This window comes from Mytilus trossulus, chromosome 13 (genome assembly GCF_036588685.1).
Source record: "Mytilus trossulus isolate FHL-02 chromosome 13, PNRI_Mtr1.1.1.hap1, whole genome shotgun sequence".
NCBI classification, from domain to species: Eukaryota; Metazoa; Mollusca; class Bivalvia; order Mytilida; family Mytilidae; genus Mytilus; species Mytilus trossulus.
In genome coordinates this window covers 50,292,524-50,312,481 of record NC_086385.1, presented here as the reverse complement: position 1 = coordinate 50,312,481, position 19,958 = coordinate 50,292,524, and the positions used below count along the sequence as shown (strand labels likewise).

At 31.7% G+C, this 19,958-nt stretch overlaps 1 protein-coding gene across 4 annotated transcripts in view; it reads right to left on the bottom strand.

Annotated features, from left to right (window-relative positions):
* LOC134693939 (innexin unc-9-like) overlaps window positions 1-19,958 on the bottom strand; it is a 132,100-nt gene that overhangs the window by 14,585 nt on the left and 97,557 nt on the right. The window contains exon 1 of one of the 4 annotated variants that reach the window (XM_063554898.1): window positions 17,755-18,071. The exons of the other annotated variants lie outside the window; for them this stretch is intronic. Coding sequence (XP_063410968.1) covers window positions 17,755-17,816 — 62 coding nt within the window. The 5' untranslated portion in view covers window positions 17,817-18,071. Of the gene's footprint in view, window positions 1-17,754; window positions 18,072-19,958 lie in introns of those variants that run through there. 4 annotated transcript variants of the gene reach the window in all.

The window sequence follows — 19,958 nt, the reverse complement described above, 5'->3', positions numbered from 1 at the left end:
AGGTGCCAACGTTGAATTTTCGACTGTATTTAAAGATTACTTAATAAAGCAGAATTGTTTCTTTACATTTTACCGCCAATTTGTGCACTAATATTGTACTCATAACAAAACGGTGTTTGACTCTTAGTAGAACAATATAGTGTTGTCATCATTTTTAATTGAATTATTGTCTATTCGATTTTAAATACTTTAGAATATAATATATATACATTAGTTTTAACTAAAGAACCAATTAAAAATTGGCTTACCCATTTAGTGCAAATATTATGAGTCATAGCAAGTCAACTTTTCCCGTATCAATCTACAGATTTAAGCGGTAATTCAACTCTTGAATTTACATTATGAGGAATTGATACCCATTTCGTTTTTTGATTAATCTGCCAAAAAAAATACTGAGCACCACTGGTACCCAATGGAAAGGGCATAACAAATAATAGCATTCATATAATCTGTTACAATTTTAATTGTTATTGAAACATCATTATAATAACGCCAGTTCCGCAAAGAAAAATAAAGTTTTTATACAAAATGCGATTGATCACAAATTAGATATCACCTTATTAAAAGTTTAATTTTTACAAGCCGTATTATGTTCCAACAAAAGATTTGCAAAAACAATGTAACCATTGAATTATATTAAAAAAAAAAAAAAAAAAAAAATAAAGATTGTCATTTGATTTCTCATTGTTCGAAAAAAAAAAAGACAGGTAAAAATCAAAGTTCCTTCAAAATTTACGTTTTCATTTGGTATGGCCTTTTAATTGAATTTCAGATCTATAATTGAAATATGAAAAAGACAATCAAAATAATTAGATTCTTGAGAATGATCATGTGTTTTGATAGAAAGCGTGTCATGTTACGTTTGAATTGATTTGTATGAAAATTTCAGTTTTATAATAAAATAAACAAGAGTCTGTTGAAAGGAAATTGATTTGATTGCGTTTTTTTCAAAAAAGATAGACGCCAAGAACATGCATAGGGAATAAAGCAATATTGTAAAATTATGAAAATCTATATTGCTAAAACTAACATGTTTTTCTTTCAAACTTTGAAAAACTTCTACTATGTAAAATAAAAAGGAAACACAACTTAATCAATTGCATGCGTTTGTAGGGCTTTCTATATTCAAAGCTTAACAGTTGAGGCAAAAGATGTATAAAAACCAAAGGAGTTGAAGAGTTTTTATGACCCAAAAAGAACTTAAAAAGAATATGACCAAAAACGATGTAACTACAATTATACCTTAGTTGAAATCTTAGTTTGTGTTTGGTAATTTGTAAAGAGACAATATGCTTGTTATTAATCATGTCAATGAAGCTTTCCTAAAAAAAAATAGAAATGTTCTAGTAAGGAGACAAAACAAAACACTAAATACGTTATAAAAAAGGTTAACCATCTGAGAAAAAAAAATGTTTCCGCGCTACATGTGTAACGAAAATACTTTAATACTTTGCGACTTAATTTCAAACTTGATGACGAAATTCCTAGAAGAAATTTAGAGGACAAGAAAATGTAAAATCAAAAGAGATTAAGTACTAGTATAAGAAATACTCTAGTTTTTCTCAATCGACAATCGTTTGCAGAAATAAACCAGCAACAAAATTAGCGATTCATTTGAAAGATTAGTATTTCCAGTTAAATCTTTTAAATGTTGACTCATGACCATTTACCATATCATCCCTGTTCCGGATTAATAACGACCTCACATTAAAACCAGCCACAGGCAGTGATATCGTAAAGACTGAATTTAAAAATCAATGAAATATCTATAGTAAGTAACTAGCAGATAGATGTAGACCCAGATAAAATTGCTATTTTTGTATGCACATACAAAAGTATTTTACTACTTTCTAATATTTATTTGTCCAATGGGAATAAAACAATGATGTTTATAAAAGGCGAAAGTGATATATAACTTTTGTAGTAATTAGTTAAATGAGTCCCTGAAGTACAGGTCGCTCTACCATTCTTTCTAAATGAATAATTTAGAAGGTTTTCTTAATGGATGAGTACTATCGTAATAATATATCCAGATACCGTTTATGTAGTGAAATCAATACCATGAATGAACACGGTCTTCTATATATATACGGTAGGATTAAATCGCCCGTAAGTGGTCAAGCTTACTTTGTTTGGATTAGTATTTTCTGGACAAATGCAAATGTTTATAAATACTAAGCGAGATCAAACAATATTTTATCTAAAACAAAAACAGGTAATTAACACCAAAATGTAAGATTTTAGTTTTATATATACATCTGCAGTAGTGTCTCAATTTCAACCATTGCCTTTAATTTATAAATATAAAGTTAAATTACAAAAATATCGAACTCCGAGGAAAATTATAGACGAAAAATTCCTAAGCAAATTGTAAAATTAAAAGCTTAAATATATTAAACAAATACATTACAACCGTCATATTCCTGACTTTGTACAGAATTTTTCTTATTCAGTAAATGGTGGATTAAATCTGGTTTTATAGCTAGCTAAACCTCTCTCAGTCATGTCGTTTTAGTCTTGATTGCATACAATGGATACATCTTTTCGTTTTGTTTAACCAACGACTGTTTGCATCGCGGTGATAAAAAACGAAATTTATTGAGACTGTCGTAACAGTGAGAGGTTTAGTGCTATAAACCAAGATTCAATCCACATTTGAAAATGCCTGTACAAAGTCAGAAATATGACAGTTGTTGTACATCCGTTTGATGTGTTTTTTCATTTGATTTTACCATGTGATTATGGACTTTCAATTGAATTTTCCTCGGAGTTCAGTATTTTTGTGATGTTACTTTTTATGTATTTTGGATGCCGATTTAGCTTATATCCATTTGTCAATGATCTGATTTCTTTAATTCGAGGTTTTCTTATACTTGCTATTCTATTATAATTCTTTCTCTCATGTGAATGTTTAAAGCGTTAGAAATCAAGCCTCGTTTGAAGAATGCGTTTTTTCACTTCCTTTCAATTAAGGGTTTTATAATCATCAATTTCCATTAAAACAGTTATGCAATCGTAAAAAAAAAACATAATCAATATGTCAGAATTTGTTTTCAATCTTTCCAGGATACTTCTCAGCATGCAAGGTGGACTTTTATTACATGTGCAAATCTGTTTTCCTTTTTAGATTCTAATTTTATATTTTGATATACTAATTTTAGATAGCTTACTGGCCAAACGAAGTAATAGAAAAAGTGTTATATTTTAGCAGGATTAAAAAGGGTTTTGCACCAACTTTCCAGAATTAGTTTCATAAACAGGATAAAAAGTCAAAAAGTTATGACGCTTCGTATAATTAGAATTTATCAATAGTTCAGACATTTGAAAATAAAATTATACATTTCACCTTAATATCAAAATACAACTTAGCGTTGTACATTTAAATGAGCGAAATTTTGTACCTACATAACCTTTACGACTTTCGCGAATTCGTTGAGCGATATGATGTACATAATACAATCACCAAAGATTTAACAAGAAGCTATGATAGTGTCATAGTAATATGCATTCATAGAATTTTTCTAAATGCGCCCAGTGAAAATGAATTGACAAAAACAAAATTCAAAACCGCCTTTCACTATTTTAGAAATGAAATCGTTTGAAATGAAAATAACAGAATAACAAAATCATGAGTCGTACGACATTAAAAAAAATGCCATAAGGTTAAAACTAACAATAATGAGGCAAATTTTACATTGTTTAAACTTCTAGTGTAAAACAACATCTGTGTTAGCAGTTCGAAGTCATTAAAATAATAATTAAAGCTATTGAAGCAGTAACAACATAAATATTCATGCCATCAATATATTACATAAGAGATTGTTCTGATCATTTTTTTTTAGACAAGAACAATGCTGTTCATGGCAACTGTGAAATGTCAAATTTATCAAATATGGAACGTAAAATATAAGATATGACGGAACGACACGTGTCCTATCAACAACATGTATTCGATTGCACAAGGCTTATTATTAGGGGAACGATGGCATTTTTAATTAAAGGACATTCAACCCTCGATAAATATATACCCAAGGTCAGAACATGCATGTTTATGTTGAGTCCTTTATGCAATATCCAATAGCTCATGTATCCTATTAAGGGAAAGACAGCATTTTAAAACTAGGTACCTACAACCCTCCAAAAGTACTAAAAGGTCAAATATTGGAATGGTAAGATTAAGATTTGAAAGGTAGTAAAACCGAAAGAAATAAAAAAACATCACACTATATTCAAGATTCTGCTATTTAAGAAATATTAGGAGACACAATAAATAACCAAAAAGGTTAGAACGGTCATGTTGCTGACTTTGTACCGTGCCATATAAAGAGAGGAAGAGAATCAAATATATAAGATAGTAGATTGATTTCAGTTTGGGTATATGAGTATAGTCAGGGTTGAAATGTGATAAGTTCAGTCAATGTGCAAGTATGATAAGTTTAGTAAATGCATGGACAGACAAACATCAATAAAATAAAACAGTCGAACAAAGATTGCTTTTTTACAAATAAATGTCAAAGTTATATTCATAAATAGCATGAGACGCGCATCATGTAGAAGCACGTGGTCGCTATCTTTTTTTTTAAAGTTCATGCGATACTTCAGTTTTTGTTTGATACCTAGATTATTCTATTGTCAATCGATTGAAGAGATTGACAATAACTACTGTTGTCTTTACTTAAAGGATAGATTGGTATATGCCAAAATGTTAATCACAATATTACTGAACTCCGACGAAAATTAAAAACAGAAAGTCCGTAATCATATGGCAACATCGAAAGCTCAAACACATCAAACGAATGGATAACAACTGTTATGTTCCTGACTTGGTACAGGCATTTTCCATTGGTCGCATATGGTAAGTTATAGCTTGCTAGGTTGGCATATCCCCCAAATGCGTTTTCAAAGGTTAAAACATTGGTAAACTTTTGTCGCCTACTTTTAGTTTTGTACAAATTAAAAGAAATATATATATATATTCCATGTAGCTGTCATTTACCAACCAGCAGTTGTAACTTTTAATTGATTTTCGATTTTGAAACAACCCTTTAACAGCAAGACCCTGAAGCTAGAATAAAACTAATTAAAAAGTTAAGCGATGCGTACATATTCATTACACATTCGCCTGTTTAAAACCAAATCTGAAGAGATGAAATGATTCTTTTCTAAAGCAATTTCTGATTAATCAAACTTTTAATTCGTCAACAAAATAAAATGGAATAAACAAGTTCTTTTCATAATTAGTAACTTAGATATCTAGTGAAGTAGAATCCAAGGTCAAATCTGCTCTAGTTTTATATTTGCTTGTTCATTATGTGTTGTAAAAATGATTTAATAGATATAATAAAATTTACAAAAGAAACTGCACTATTTGACAGTTATGGTATAATTCACTTATTTCAATGCACGTACGGGAAAAGTTCAGATGCTGTAAATAGCTCCTCAATCAAAGTGCTCACTACATGTTTCTAGAAATATATAATCGCATCAAGTGCATATATATCAAATAATTGCCTTACTTTTCAATCTCTAAAATAATCCTTTACGTGGAATATCTCAAATTGACAACAAATGCAAAATAAAGATGCTTCAATGACAGATATTGCAAAATCGAGCTATTGTTGTTGTTGCTTTTATTTCAAGCGCTTGTGTGTGTTATATCGTGTACTAGTATATTGAATATTTTGTGTGTTACATTGTATAGTGTGTGTGTTACATTGTATATTGTGTGTGTTATATTGTATAGTGTGTGTGGGATATATTGTATAGTGTGTGTGTTATATTGTATAGTGTGTTTGTGTTATATTGTATAGTGTGTGTGTTATACAGTATAGTGTGTTTGTGTTATATTGTATAGTGTGTGTTATATTGTATAGTGTGTGTGTTATATTTTATAGTGTGTGCTTTATATGATAGCTACAAGATCCACTTAGTTGACTGTTGACTAATACAGTGCATTTGGCCTTTTTCTGTATACTGTCCCTATACTGTAGACGGGGCATATAATTGGAATAAAAATGATCTTAATTTTGTACTACAGACGTTACAGAATCATTCCATTGGACCAAAATAAAACAAAACAAAACAAAATTGATACGTATCATGTGATTAGTTGTCTAAGTCTTTAAAAGACTTAGAACTAAATGTTCAATATTTCATTAATGTTTATTTGAAATCTACACGAAAGACTTTGTGGTGTAATACCATTTTAACACGCTACCGACATTAAGTTGGAAACTAAGTAACATTAGATCTGAGACTAATCAAACCAAGAAAGATCTAGTCAACCTAAGATTATGTCAAATGGTCTGTTGAATATATATTTGAAACATAAAAAGCAGGTTTGATTTGTCAAGAACTTTATATCAGGAGTAACTGTACTGTAACTGTATTTGATAACTATTTACTGTACAATGATTTATGACAATCATTAGTCTTAATATATAGTGATTAGATTATAACACAAAGATTAATGAAGATATACCTCTTTTTTTACATTTTTACCTTTAATATCTCTGTGTTTCGAACACACATCGTTGTCAATTTAAATTAAATTTAGTCACTGTCATACAAATGAAAGATTTAGCTAGCTATAAAACTATGTTTAATCCACCATTTTCCACATAAGAAATGCCTGTACTAAGTCAGGAATATGACAGTTGTTATCTATACATTGGATGTGTTTTAAAGGTTTTTTATGCTGATAAATAAGAAGCAATGTGTGAGTAATTCGTTGATGTTCAAATCTCAGAAATCTTTTAGGGAGCTACCATTTGATTTTTATGGGGGGGCTAGGATGAAAAATTTTGTCCTGCTTTTCTTTTATCTGTAATCTCTGTCCTGCCTTTTTATTTTTCAGTCTATTCGGTCCTGCCTTTTTTTTTTCTTAGCTTATCCTGACTTTTTTACAACAATTGTCATCCTGCCTTTTTTTTTTGCCAAGTTACTTATCCTGTCCTGCCTTTTTTTTCAAATTTCATCCTAGCCCCCCCCCCCCCCCCCCCCCTAAAAATCAAATGGTAGCTCCCTTACGAAGATTCAAATCAAGAGAATACACAAAATATGGGGGAATTAAATTTAATCCTAACGGAGCGATACTTGGTTCATGGACATGGTAAGCTTAGGAGCGATACTTGGTGCATGAACATGGTAAGCTTCTATCAGCAATACAAATACGCAATCAAAACGCTTCTAAGTTAACAATGCATGACGGTTATTACAGAAGTAAAATCACAAAAATACTGAATTCCAAGGAAAATTCAAAACGGAAAGACCCTACTCAAATGGCAAAACAAAGAGCTCAAAATAACAAACAAATGGATAACAACTGTCATACTGATGACTTGGTACAGGCATTTTTCTATGTGGAAAATTGTGGATAAAACATGGTTGTAAAGCTAGCTAAACCAAGGCACATGGACACAAAATATAGGACAAGAAGATCACAAAGTAATTATATATTTCTGTTTCAGAAAAAAGAATATCCCTATTTAGAAATGTTTTCATAATACAGGAACTATTCTATTTCATTTGATGTATTTTGATTGCCTAACCGTCTGACATATGCTTCCAATCGTTTAATATACTTTGGTTCCTTAACTTTTGGCTTCGACTTTACTTTATAGTGGACATTAAGGAAACACGTTCCCTTTGTGCTCAAATGTACCACATGTTTATTTCTATCATCCAAGATGCATGCGATACAATGTCTTCAGTTCTGAAACTATTTAATAAAGTAAAATTAAAACTCCTTCTAGCTATTATGGCAATATATTGCTTTTACTTCTATTTATAGCTATTTTGTTTCACTGCATGCTCAAGTGAAATGCCTTTGGGTTTCCAAACTGATGATTTCTAGATTATTTAAAAAAAAAATGGCACCATAAGCAGTGTTATACAAGGAACCAACGACGGAGAACACAAAATGATAAAACTGCTAAGAGATAACTAACAAATATCTCAGATGAAACATGACTAGTCACTTTAAAACAATAGTGTCAATACATGAGAGGCCAAAACAGTACTTTAACGTTAATTAAGTTAAATCCTCAAATCCTCAGAAAACGTGCTAGTATAGCAAACATAAACATTTAACAAATTGTAAAGCTGTAGTTCTAGCCTTAAAGGCATAAAACTTTGCTCAGTGCTCGGAGCACAAAAATCATGCTCGAAACATGAAATCCAGCAATTTGATTAGGTGATTTTCGAGTCTGAGTACAAAACTCATGCTCGAAAGTTTTATGACAATGAGGCCTGGTCTCAAATTCTGCTTTGATCGAGTACTATGTTCTCTTACCACAAAGGTAACCTGTCCAAAAGTATAAACTTGTTTATTTTTCCTTCAATACAGGGTAAAATATTTTGCCCTATATCACGCACCTTAATTTTCATAGAAGAGTTCAATAGCTCATAAAAAGCTCATTGCTTTTCTTACGATTTGAGACTTAAATTATGCAAATGTTAAATATAAGATATAAGCCCGAGTCAGCATTTTCCAACCATCTGTTGTTCGAAGTCAAATATCTCGAAAAGGACTTTTATAATCTATCATTATTTTTAGCTTATTTAATTCCTTAACCAATGCTCTTCTGGTTTATAATATCAATTTAAATTCTAGGGTGTTTTTTTTTAATTTCACCTGACTCCATCCTTAAATATCAGAAAAAAAAGGAAAGATATCAGAATTGTAATGCAATGTCATGTTATCTACAAATTCATCATTAGAATAATATTGTAATAAGACGTAATTACCCGTGAAAAACATGTTTCTAAGATCAAAAATGTTAATTTTAATATTTATTGCTTATTGCATACAGATGCTTGCAGATTTTTTTGGATGATTATACATGTTGGCTGCATATTATCGGTTTCCAATGAAAATATTTTTGATGGAAAATTGTTTTATTGTTTCACTTGACAGAACGGTTTATTTGAGGTAAAGAAAAAAGATATAAAAATTATCAATATTTATTTCGAATGGGACCAAAGAACAGAAACTAATCAAATAAAGTTTCTGTCATCCTTAATAGATTTCATTGATTTTTCCAGAAAAACAAAGTCTATTTGCACACCGACGGATTGATTAATTAGACATTAGTGGCAGCCATCTTCTTTACACATGTTTTGTGATGACATCATTACTTGTACTACTATGAACCTCTGACTCAACTGACTGAATGATGCCATTCGTATCATGCGTCATGTTGATCATTCTGTCATCTGACATCTTGACAAAATTGAAAAGTAATGTCAATTTGAAATAAGCCAAACACAATATGGTTGTCAGGAATATAACCGTTGTTATCCATTCATTTGATGTGTTTGAACTTTTGATGTTGCCATTTGACTATAATGACTTTCCGTTTTGAATATTCCTTTGAGTTCGGAATTTCTATTATTTTACTTTATACATATAACGAAAACAAATTTATGCCATACTTGATGTAAAAATGAGATATAATAGAGAGAAAAAATATGAAAGCCATATTTTACTCTTAAAATCAAGCAAAGACTAATCAAAACCTGTAATTTTTTTTTTTTTCGTAATTCATAATTCATTGCTATAGCAACGAATTATTCTATAAATGAACATTCCTATTTTTGCAATTATTGTAGTTGATTTACGTAAAAAGGAGACAATAAATATATCCAACATGAAAAATGATACATATGTTCAACCCAACCCTATAAACATATTTTCATATCAGTTTAATTTACGTAATGCCAACACGATAAGGGATATTGTAATTTGAATTTCATTAAAAATGCACAATTAAATGCAATATAAACTACAAATGAAACACGCGTTAATACATAGGGAATGTGATACTTCATTGGGAAATAAATTACTAATTTATAACGTCACTGAACAAAACAGACATCAAGTATGAAATTAACAAACAAAAAGTTCAGGATAACAATTTCAGAGGTCTATTCTGATGTCACAGTCACTTTTAACATGAACTGATTGTACAAATAAATAAAACGTATAATTAATAAAATAAAAAAGGGGGAGGGGAAGAAGTTACCAAGGTGCAACCAAAAACTATAACTCTATGAAAAACAGACAAAATCAGTGGCGAATCCAGATATTTTCATAAGTGGGGCCTACTGACTGCCTATAGGAGGCCCGCTACAGTCATTCTCCAGTGATTCCCATTATTATCAACCAAAATTTTACCGCTGGGCCTCTACAAACCTTCTTCATCCGCTTCTAAATATAATAACCAATAGAATAAACATCAACCAATGAAACATTACAGAATCCAAACACCTACCATCATCCCGGGATAACCACAGGTGCTGAATGAGAGGGATAACCACAGGGGTTGAATGAGAGGGATAACCACAGGTGCTAAATGAGAGGGATAACCACAGGTGCTGAATGAGAGTGATAACCACAGGGGTTGAATGAGAGGGATAACCACAGGTGCTGAATGAGAGGGATAACCACAGGTGCTGAATGATAGGGATAACCTCAGGTGCTGAATGATAGGGATAACCACAAGTGCTGAATGATAGGGATAACCACAAGTGCTGAATGATAGGGATAACCACAGGTGCTGAATGATAGGGATAACCACAGGTGCTGAATGATAGGGATAACCACAGGTGCTGAATGAGAGGGATAACCACAGGTGCTGAATGATAGGGATAACCACAGGTGCTGAATGATAGGGATAACCTCAGGTGCTGAATGATAGGGATAACCACAAGTGCTGAATGATAGGGATAACCACGAGAGGGATAACCACAAGTGCTGAATGATAGGGATAACCACAGGTGCTGAATGATAGGGATAACAAAGGTGCTGAATGATAGGGATAACCACAGGTGCTGAATGATAGGGATAACCACAGGTGCTGAATGATAGGGATAACCACAGGTGCTGAATGATAGGGATAACCTCAGGTGCTGAATGATAGGGATAACCACAAGTGCTGAATGATAGGGATAACCACGAGAGGGATAACCACAAGTGCTGAATGATAGGGATAACCACAGGTGCTGAATGAGAGGGATAACCACAGGTGCTGAATGAGAGGGATAACCATAGGGGTTGAATGAGAGGGATAACCACAGGTGCTAAATGAGAGGGATAACCACGAGAGGGATAACCACAAGTGCTGAATGAGAGGGATAACCACAGGTGCTGAATGAGAGGGATAACCACAGGGGTTGAATGAGAGGGATAACCACAGGTGCTGAATGATAGGGATAACCACAGGTGCTGAATGATAGGGATAACCACAGGTGCTGAATGATAGGGATAACCACAGGTGCTGAATGATAGGGATAACCACAGGTGCTGAATGAGAGGGATAACCGCAGGGGTTGAATGAGAGGGATAACCACAGGTGCTGAATGATAGGGATAACCACAGGTGCTGAATGATAGGGATAACCACAGGTGCTGAATGATAGGGATAACCACAGGTGCTGAATGATAGGGATAACCACAGGTACTGAATGATAGGGATAACCACAGGTGCTGAATGATAGGGATAACCACAGGTGCTGAATGATAGGGATAACCACAGGTGCTGAATGATAGGGATAACCACAGGTGCTGAATGATAGGGATACCCTCAGGTGCTGAATGATAGGGATAACCACAAGTGCTGAATGATAGGGATAACCACGAGAGGGATAACCACAAGTGCTGAATGATAGGGATAACCACAGGTGCTGAATGATAGGGATAACCACAGGTGCTGAATGATAGGGATAACCACAAGTGCTGAATGATAGGGATAACCACAGGTGCTGAATGATAGGGATAACCACAGGTGCTGAATGATAGGGATAACCACAGGTGCTGAATGATAGGGATAACCACAAGTGCTGAATGATAGGGATAACCACAGGTGCTGAATGATAGGGATAACCACAGGTGCTGAATGATAGGGATAATCACAGGGACACCTACACACGTTATTGACGTACTGCTGACAGCAATGAAGTCCCAATTTTAAAATTTTCACGTTTTTATAGTTATTTGCATGTAATATTCAACTTTGATACCTGTCGGATCTATAAATTTATTTTCTTTTTGCTTGTTATATTTGTTTTCTATGTAATATATTATACATTTTCCTTTTATGAGCAATTCAATTGTGATGGGATCAAGACATTGACAATTTATCTGATCTCCTTTAGCTCTATTCAGTTATTTGGCATCACAGACAAGTGGGATCCTCTCCTATTTAAATTTTAAAATACAGTTTCCTTAAACACGTACATTTGTCATTTCCCTTGTTCATTCATTTCTATATCTAAGTTTTATAGAAAGGACATACATACGAAGAGAAGATATTTGAAATAGATTTTTATCTTTAATACTTTTGTTGTATTGTTCGAAAATTAAAGTTTCCAGGGCAGCAGGAGGGTATTATTGATATCCATTTGATATCTAATAACATGTACTTGCAAGTAGAGATTTTTACTGGCTTAAATATTGAACTATATCTGTGCCATTTTCTATTTTCTAGATTTTGGATATGTTTTATGACTTTTACTATACTTTACATTTGAAAGATTTGTAGAAAACACCGGTGTGGTTTTATAACGTGACAAAACAATATAAAGAACATACAGGGATACTAATTGTGGTTTGGAGACATCAAATGATTACATTACTTTTCTGGGAATTCTAATTTTGATATTAACACCATCATTCAGGAAATAAGTTATAGGAAAAAGCATATTAAATGTCTACCTAAAAAGGAGACGCTACCAAGGGGACAATCAAAATTCCTAAGTCGAAGCAACACTGATCGGGGATAACTAAGCATCTTTTTTAATGATTAAACCTATTTTATTCAATAGCTTTAATTTATTGTTGGCTTTGCCCTCATTTCTTAATCGAACAAAAGACGTTTGCTCATTTTAATTCAGATATTATAAAAGATCTATTCCTTTGGAAAAATTTATACGAACAATTCTTCACATTTTATGCTCATACACGTTTTGAAATCAATTTATAATCAATTTTGGTTGCCATGCAAGTTTAATGTATAGAAATATTTTCCTGGAAATTGTTATGGAAATATCTATAGATTTTTTGCAGTTACTTAGGCGAATTAAAAATTCCATTCACGTAGGGCGATGTAAAACAATAGATATAAGTCTAATAGTGATTCGAAAATATGTTATTTGTATACAAAGTAGTCTATTTTAAACCCCAAAACTGCTTAATTTGTAAATTCTTATCTTTCAACATAAAATTTGAGTAGAGTAAAAACGATTTTATTGTGCATCGTCATCTAAATCTGCTATCAGGTGGTTATATTTAACATGGTGTATATATTTATTCTTTTAATAAGGGAGCCATTCAGACGTGGGCACACATTTTATTTGAAACCATTAAAATTTCCTAATATAGGACTCTACAATTGTAAGATTCAGCACCTTTTTTATATTTTTTGCTTCACAAGTAAAATCCTACGACTATCCCTATTATTAGTTAATACAATATCATTGTTTGTAGTCCAGATAAAGATTATTTATTCATCATTTCGCAACGTAGCAGACACATAAAATATGTTTTGCATAGTATGAGGGACTGTAAGGAGTTATAGAATAAAGAATTATTGGTCCAGCCTACATGAAAATGAAAAGAAAGAGAGTAAAAAAAGTCAAATAAAGACTAGAGAATAATAGGGTGCTAAAATTTATATAAAAAAGAGGAAATAATAGAAAAATTTAATTTTCGGAAATTGGGGTTTAAAATAGACTACTTTGTATACAAATAACATATTTTCGATTCACTATTAGACTTATATCTATTGTTTTACATCGCCCTACGTGAATGGAATTTTTAATTCGCCTAAGTAACTGCAAAAAATCTATAGATATTTCCAAAACAATTTCCATAATAGAACAGTGAAAATGGATTAAAGAAAACAGAATTGTAGGACCCCTATCAATGACCCTCTAGTATTGGCTGGGAACAACGTTATTACACTACTGCTTTAATAGTACTGGTTATGTTTAGTATACGTTCAAAGACGTAAATAGATATAGGAAGATGTGGTGTGAGTGCCAATGAGACAACTCTCCATCCAAATAACAATTTATAAAAGTAAACCATTATAGGTCAATGAACGGCCTTCAACACGGAGCATTGGCTCACACCGAACAACAAGCTTTAACGAGCCGCAAAATTACTAGTGCAAAACCATTCAAATGTTTAGTTAGGTTCAAAGACGGAAAGCTTGGTTATGAAAAAAGTAAAATTTCAAAAATACTGAACTTAGAGGAAAATCAATTCGGAAAGTCCACAACCACAGGGCAAAATCAAATAACAAAACGCATCAAAAACGAATGGACAAGAACTGCTATATTCCTGACTTGGTACAGGCATTTTCAAATGTAGAAAATGGTGTATAATACACACTTTAAGAATATATACAGAACCAATTCCAGTGTGAACAGTAAAAGGTAGCACACACAAAAACAAAAGTTATGAAATAAACACTTTCCAAACATAAAGAACCAAATCGACTGCATTCAAGCTAACAAGAAACAAGAACAATGATTTGTAAACACATAAACAATAAATATGATCGAAACATTGAACCTTGCAAGTTATAAACGCATGTCCATTAGGAAAAATATAGCGTAAACGCCATGGTCATTCGACGTTTTTATTTATTACTACTTGTATTTAATCATGATGGATCGCCATCTAATGCAACCACCATCACGGAGACAAATCTTTTTATCGATTAACACTTGCTTTGGAGTGTTTTGGATAAGTAGCCATATTTGTGCTAATTGTTTGTTATTAGAACCGTGTCGTATATCATTGTTTTAGGAAAACGAGCGGAATGTTTTGAAGAAACATGTGATAGGTCGAATGATTTAAATGAAACATTAAATCAACCAGATAATAATCAAGAAGCGTTATGTTTTAATGAGGCTCTTCATGTCTAAGTTCTTTATTCATATTTCATGTATCTCTATTCTTTATATTCTTTATGTTAACCAATACTCTCTATTTTCATACTTCAAAAAATATGTTTATGGTAAATTCCCCCGTTTCCATTCTCAATTTTATTCTTCAATCCATTATTTATTAGATTTTTTTCCAATACTCTTTGTTCTTTATGGTACAGCAATTCATTATTTTCAGTACTTTTATTCGAAGTTTTCTCTCCAACCTCCCCCCTCCCCCCTAAACCCCCTCAACACATTCCTGATTCTGTAAATCCCTATCCAAACCTTATGTAATCGTTGTGTCATCTATAGCACTCTCTTTCTCTCAAGAATACACGATTTAGATCATAAAAGACATGCTTACTTTATTACTGCAATGGCACAAAACAGAAAGCATACACAAACCATACAAACTAATAAAAAAAAGACATCGATAGATTAACATAAGTCCTTCAACAAGAGACAAATGTATACAAAAAGTTAATCACCCCGAGTGTCGAACAATTGTGAATAAATTGATCAGATACTTGTACTATGGAATATTTGTCAGCACTACGAATCCCCCTTGTGACAAACATTCAGACTTAATAAAAGCACTAACAAAGTTTGTGATTTGGGACAGACAAATGAATACAGTTGATATGATCTTTCTAACTCAATTTATCTTGATACTATATTTCCTTCCACTAGAAACATTAAAACAAGGAAAATATATAGTGAATTGATGTTTTTTTTAAAGGTTTATTGAAGTTTTAAAAATATTTCAGCCAGAAATTATCTTATTCAGATGCACAACTGCAATAGTTCACTCTCAAACAATCGAGTCATATGTAAAAAGAATGAAATTATATTTTAAATAATGAATTTAAATAATAATGAATAATGCAAATTGATTCTCGTCTTAAAACCTAGTGGAGTACCAACAGAAAAATCCAATGAAACAACTCAAAACATGCCAAAGTATGATATGAAAAACATGTCACAGTTATTAATAAAATCGAGAATGGAAATGGAGAATCGTGTCAAAGAGACAACAGCCGAAGACCACCAATGGGTCTTCAGTTCAGCAAGAAAAACTCCAGCACAGTGAGGAGTACTTCATCTGGCCCCTAAACAAGTATGTATACTGGTATGTTAAGTATATTGTTGAATGCCAAGGGTATGTGGCCAGGTAAGCAGTATATTGTTGAATGCCAAGGGTATGTGGCCAGGTAAGCAGTATATTGTTGAATGCCAAGGCTATGTGGCCAGGTAAGCAGTATATTGTTTAATGCCATTGGTATGTGGCCAGGTAAGCAGTATATTTGTATTCCAGAGGGAAAGTAAAAAATAGTTGTTCGTTGAGACCCACAATGACAAGAGACTTAATAAACAGCGTGTAAACATTATGTAAACATACAGAACAGGATAAGACAACTGAGGGAGATGACCTTCGTTGAACTCGGCATAAAATTAATGTGTTTTTCTAGTACTCTTGTTGATAAACATTGAACAAAAATATAGACATTGACTGATTAGTTCCTTAATTTATAGCAACATCAAAAACCATACTGAATTTACAAATCAGGGTGAAAGCAAGTCAGAAACTGGTGTCGTATACTAAAAACAGATACCAAAATATGTATAATAATTGTTTTAAAAGTTTGACCTAGATAAAGGGGTACCAAAAGTAGTAGTCTCAGAAAAAGATGTTCAGAATAAAAACTGTTTCACTGTAATATCGTAAAAAAAAATCCTCATATTTAACAACAAATGAATTTTAAAAGAGGGACGAAAGATACCAAAGGGACAGTCAAACTCATAAATCTAAAACAAGTTGACAACTCCATGGCTAAAAATGAAAAAAGACAAACAGAAAAACAATAGTACACATGACACAACATAGAAAACTAAAAAATAAACAACACGAACCCCACCAAAAAAAAAATCATGATTTTCTGCAGTTGGTACAAACTACATTTTAGATGATAAGAAGACTTTTAAAGCCTTACGAAACTTAAAGTCATTCTATATTATTCTAAAAATAATACCGTTACTGTTTCATTCCTATTTAATGGTATGGTCAGATCATTTACAAAAAGAAAAGTTAAGTCAAAGTCGGAAAAATGTGTTTTGCAAATTAATTCTCGTTTTATGTAACATATTATGACAACATAAACACTTTTAAAAGACTTATTTTTATGAAATTGCAATTTTAACATCTTCATTGAAGTTAAATGATTATTTGTTTAAATAAAGCACAATTTTTAAAAATAAAAGTAGCCAAATTTTGTTTTCTTCGGTTGTTAAAGTCCCTTAATAGACTATGGGTTTTATTTCGCAAGTCAATTTCAAAGTTGAATATAGATATAACCATTTTAAAATCAAGTTCTGTAGTTCAACCACTCATTACAATAACAACGTTTCAAAAATAATTATGGATATATAAATATATATCTCAACTGCACTCGTTTATCAAAAATTAATAATACTGTGTTTTAAATATCGCTAGATGTTAATTGCAATGAAAAACCTTATAACAATAACTCGCGGATGATTTTAGATAAAATATAATATCTATAAATATTTACAGTAGAAAAATAATAAATTGAGAAAGACCAAATATATTTTTAAGATCAAATACAAATTATCTGTGATTCTTTATAATGAATTATTGGCTGTTATTTGTGATACATGTTAATCGATTTAAACGTTGAATAAAGCTGCTATGCTACAGAATCAACGATAGATAATCAATGACAATTTCATATATAGCGTCCATATTAGAAAAACCAGGGAAGAAAAATCATAAGTAAAAAAATATTATAACAAAACTTACATCATTTCGTCTTTAGGAATAGGTTTATACGCAAATTTCTTTCGAAAAAGAAAACATATCATTTCTAATTCAAATCCCTAGATGCAAATAAATCTCCACCGCCAATATCCTGCAACTCATTCTTAACTTCTATAATTATTCCTATAACAATCCTGCTGCCTTTACTGAACAAAATCTGCCATACTTTATTCCGAAGGTATGTTCTTCCGAAGGTATGTTCCGAAGGTAGCAATCGATGCTTCTACCTTGTTCACCTATTATAAACTGGAATATATTTACATTCACCGGTTCCATTGCTATCGTTGGACATCAATAATTTAAACAGAGGATCGGAGAACGTGTAAGTAAATAGTAAAGGGTTATTATTGTATGCAGACCTGATGAATAGCGTTAGACCTGATAAATAATCAAAATCAATTATTCAGCCATAGTTTCGAATTTTTAATGGCGGGAAAGCGTATTATGATCTCGTTGAATCATAATGAATTAGAAAGAGATGTTGCGTCATTTTACTAGATTGTATGGCAAAAGTGCATTAGACAAAACAACCACGTGGGTTAAAGTAAGAAATGTATAAGGAATGGTTTAATCATACTATGAGGCACACTCCTAATTCAAAGTAAATGCTAATTAATAAGTGAAGAAAAAATTATTTGTGAAAATGTAGTAAACATTTAATTAAAGGTCAATGAATTCTGTAGTATTGAGATTTATTCCTTGTCATTTAAATCTTGTTTTTAATGTTATAAGATTCCTGAGGCAAGGTTGAGCTTAATGATTTTTTGTTGATCTTTTGAGGTTTATAAATATTTGTTGTGATGCTCTTAAATGTTTTATGCGATTGGCTTTCAAAACGTTCTTGACGTAGGTTATTATAAATGCACATGTTTATAAATGAAGTTTTCATTATGCTGACAGCTTGGTCATTTTTATTCTATAGTACATGTGTATTACCAAAGATAAGTAAGTCTTTTTTTTATATTTTCAGTTAACTGATTTGCCGGGTAGATACTAAGAAGATAAGACGAGCGGAGGATTCCCAAACTTTTAATCTGGAGTATATCTTATTGCAGTTATTTTAAATACACGCGTGTGTGTTTACAATCGTTATCACTGTTTTATATTGTACATCTATTTTAGTCTATTTTATATGATAATATTATCTAAGAGTAACTAAGTGAGCTAGTTCTGTTTTTTCCAGTCCACAAGATACTTTACACATATATAATGCCAGATGCAAGAAGGGAAAATATTAGTTTCATGTTGTCAAAACTGCAGTCTAAGGTAAAATAATATCCGTGTAAACCATCAAAACTCGTAAGTGGCGAGATATATACTTTTCATTATTTTTTTAATTTTGAATTTTAAATGGGTCTGAAAAGAAAGATCTGCAATTCTGTGTATTTAAATTGTTGATGTATTTTTCATTTGGTCTTGTTTTTGGTCCCTTCCTTAATCACTAGGTTTAGCACATTATTCTATATTCTGCAAAATCCTCATATAGGCCCTCGTTGTTATACCCATTACATGTAAGTGGTATATTTATATATACATTTGTCTCACCTAAATTGACCTATGTAAGTGGTAGGTTTAGCTAGCTATAAAACCAGGTTCAATCCATCATTTTCTACATTAGAAAATGCCTGTACCAAGTCAGGAATATGACAGTTGTTATCCATTCGTTTGATGTGTTTGGACTTTTGATTTTGCCTTTTGATTTTTGATTTTCCTTTTTGAATTTTCCTCGGAGTTTAGTATTTTTGTGTTTTTACTTTAACTATTTTAATCAAAACATTTGATGCAATTGTGATAACATGATAGATATAGAAATATGTTTTATAGCGTTATCCTTATGACAACAGTTTTCAAGTGGACCAGATCTATTTAATAATAATTCCTTTCTGTTTCGTCAATAAAAATTCAAACTAAATCTAAGGTGCTAAAAAAATATAAATAGATACATGTGATATTGACAGGTTTTATTGAGAAAATATAATGATTATTCCTCATTGGGGTACATTTGAAGCTTTTATGGAACATCAGAACATAGCAGAACTGAAGTGAGAAAAATCATTAGAGCATTTATTATCGTAGCTACTGAAATTTTTCTTGGCAGATTAATGTCAATTTAGGTGAGACAAATATATCTTAATGTGCATCATATAGTAATGGATTCAAGAAAAAACATAAACAAGTCGATACAA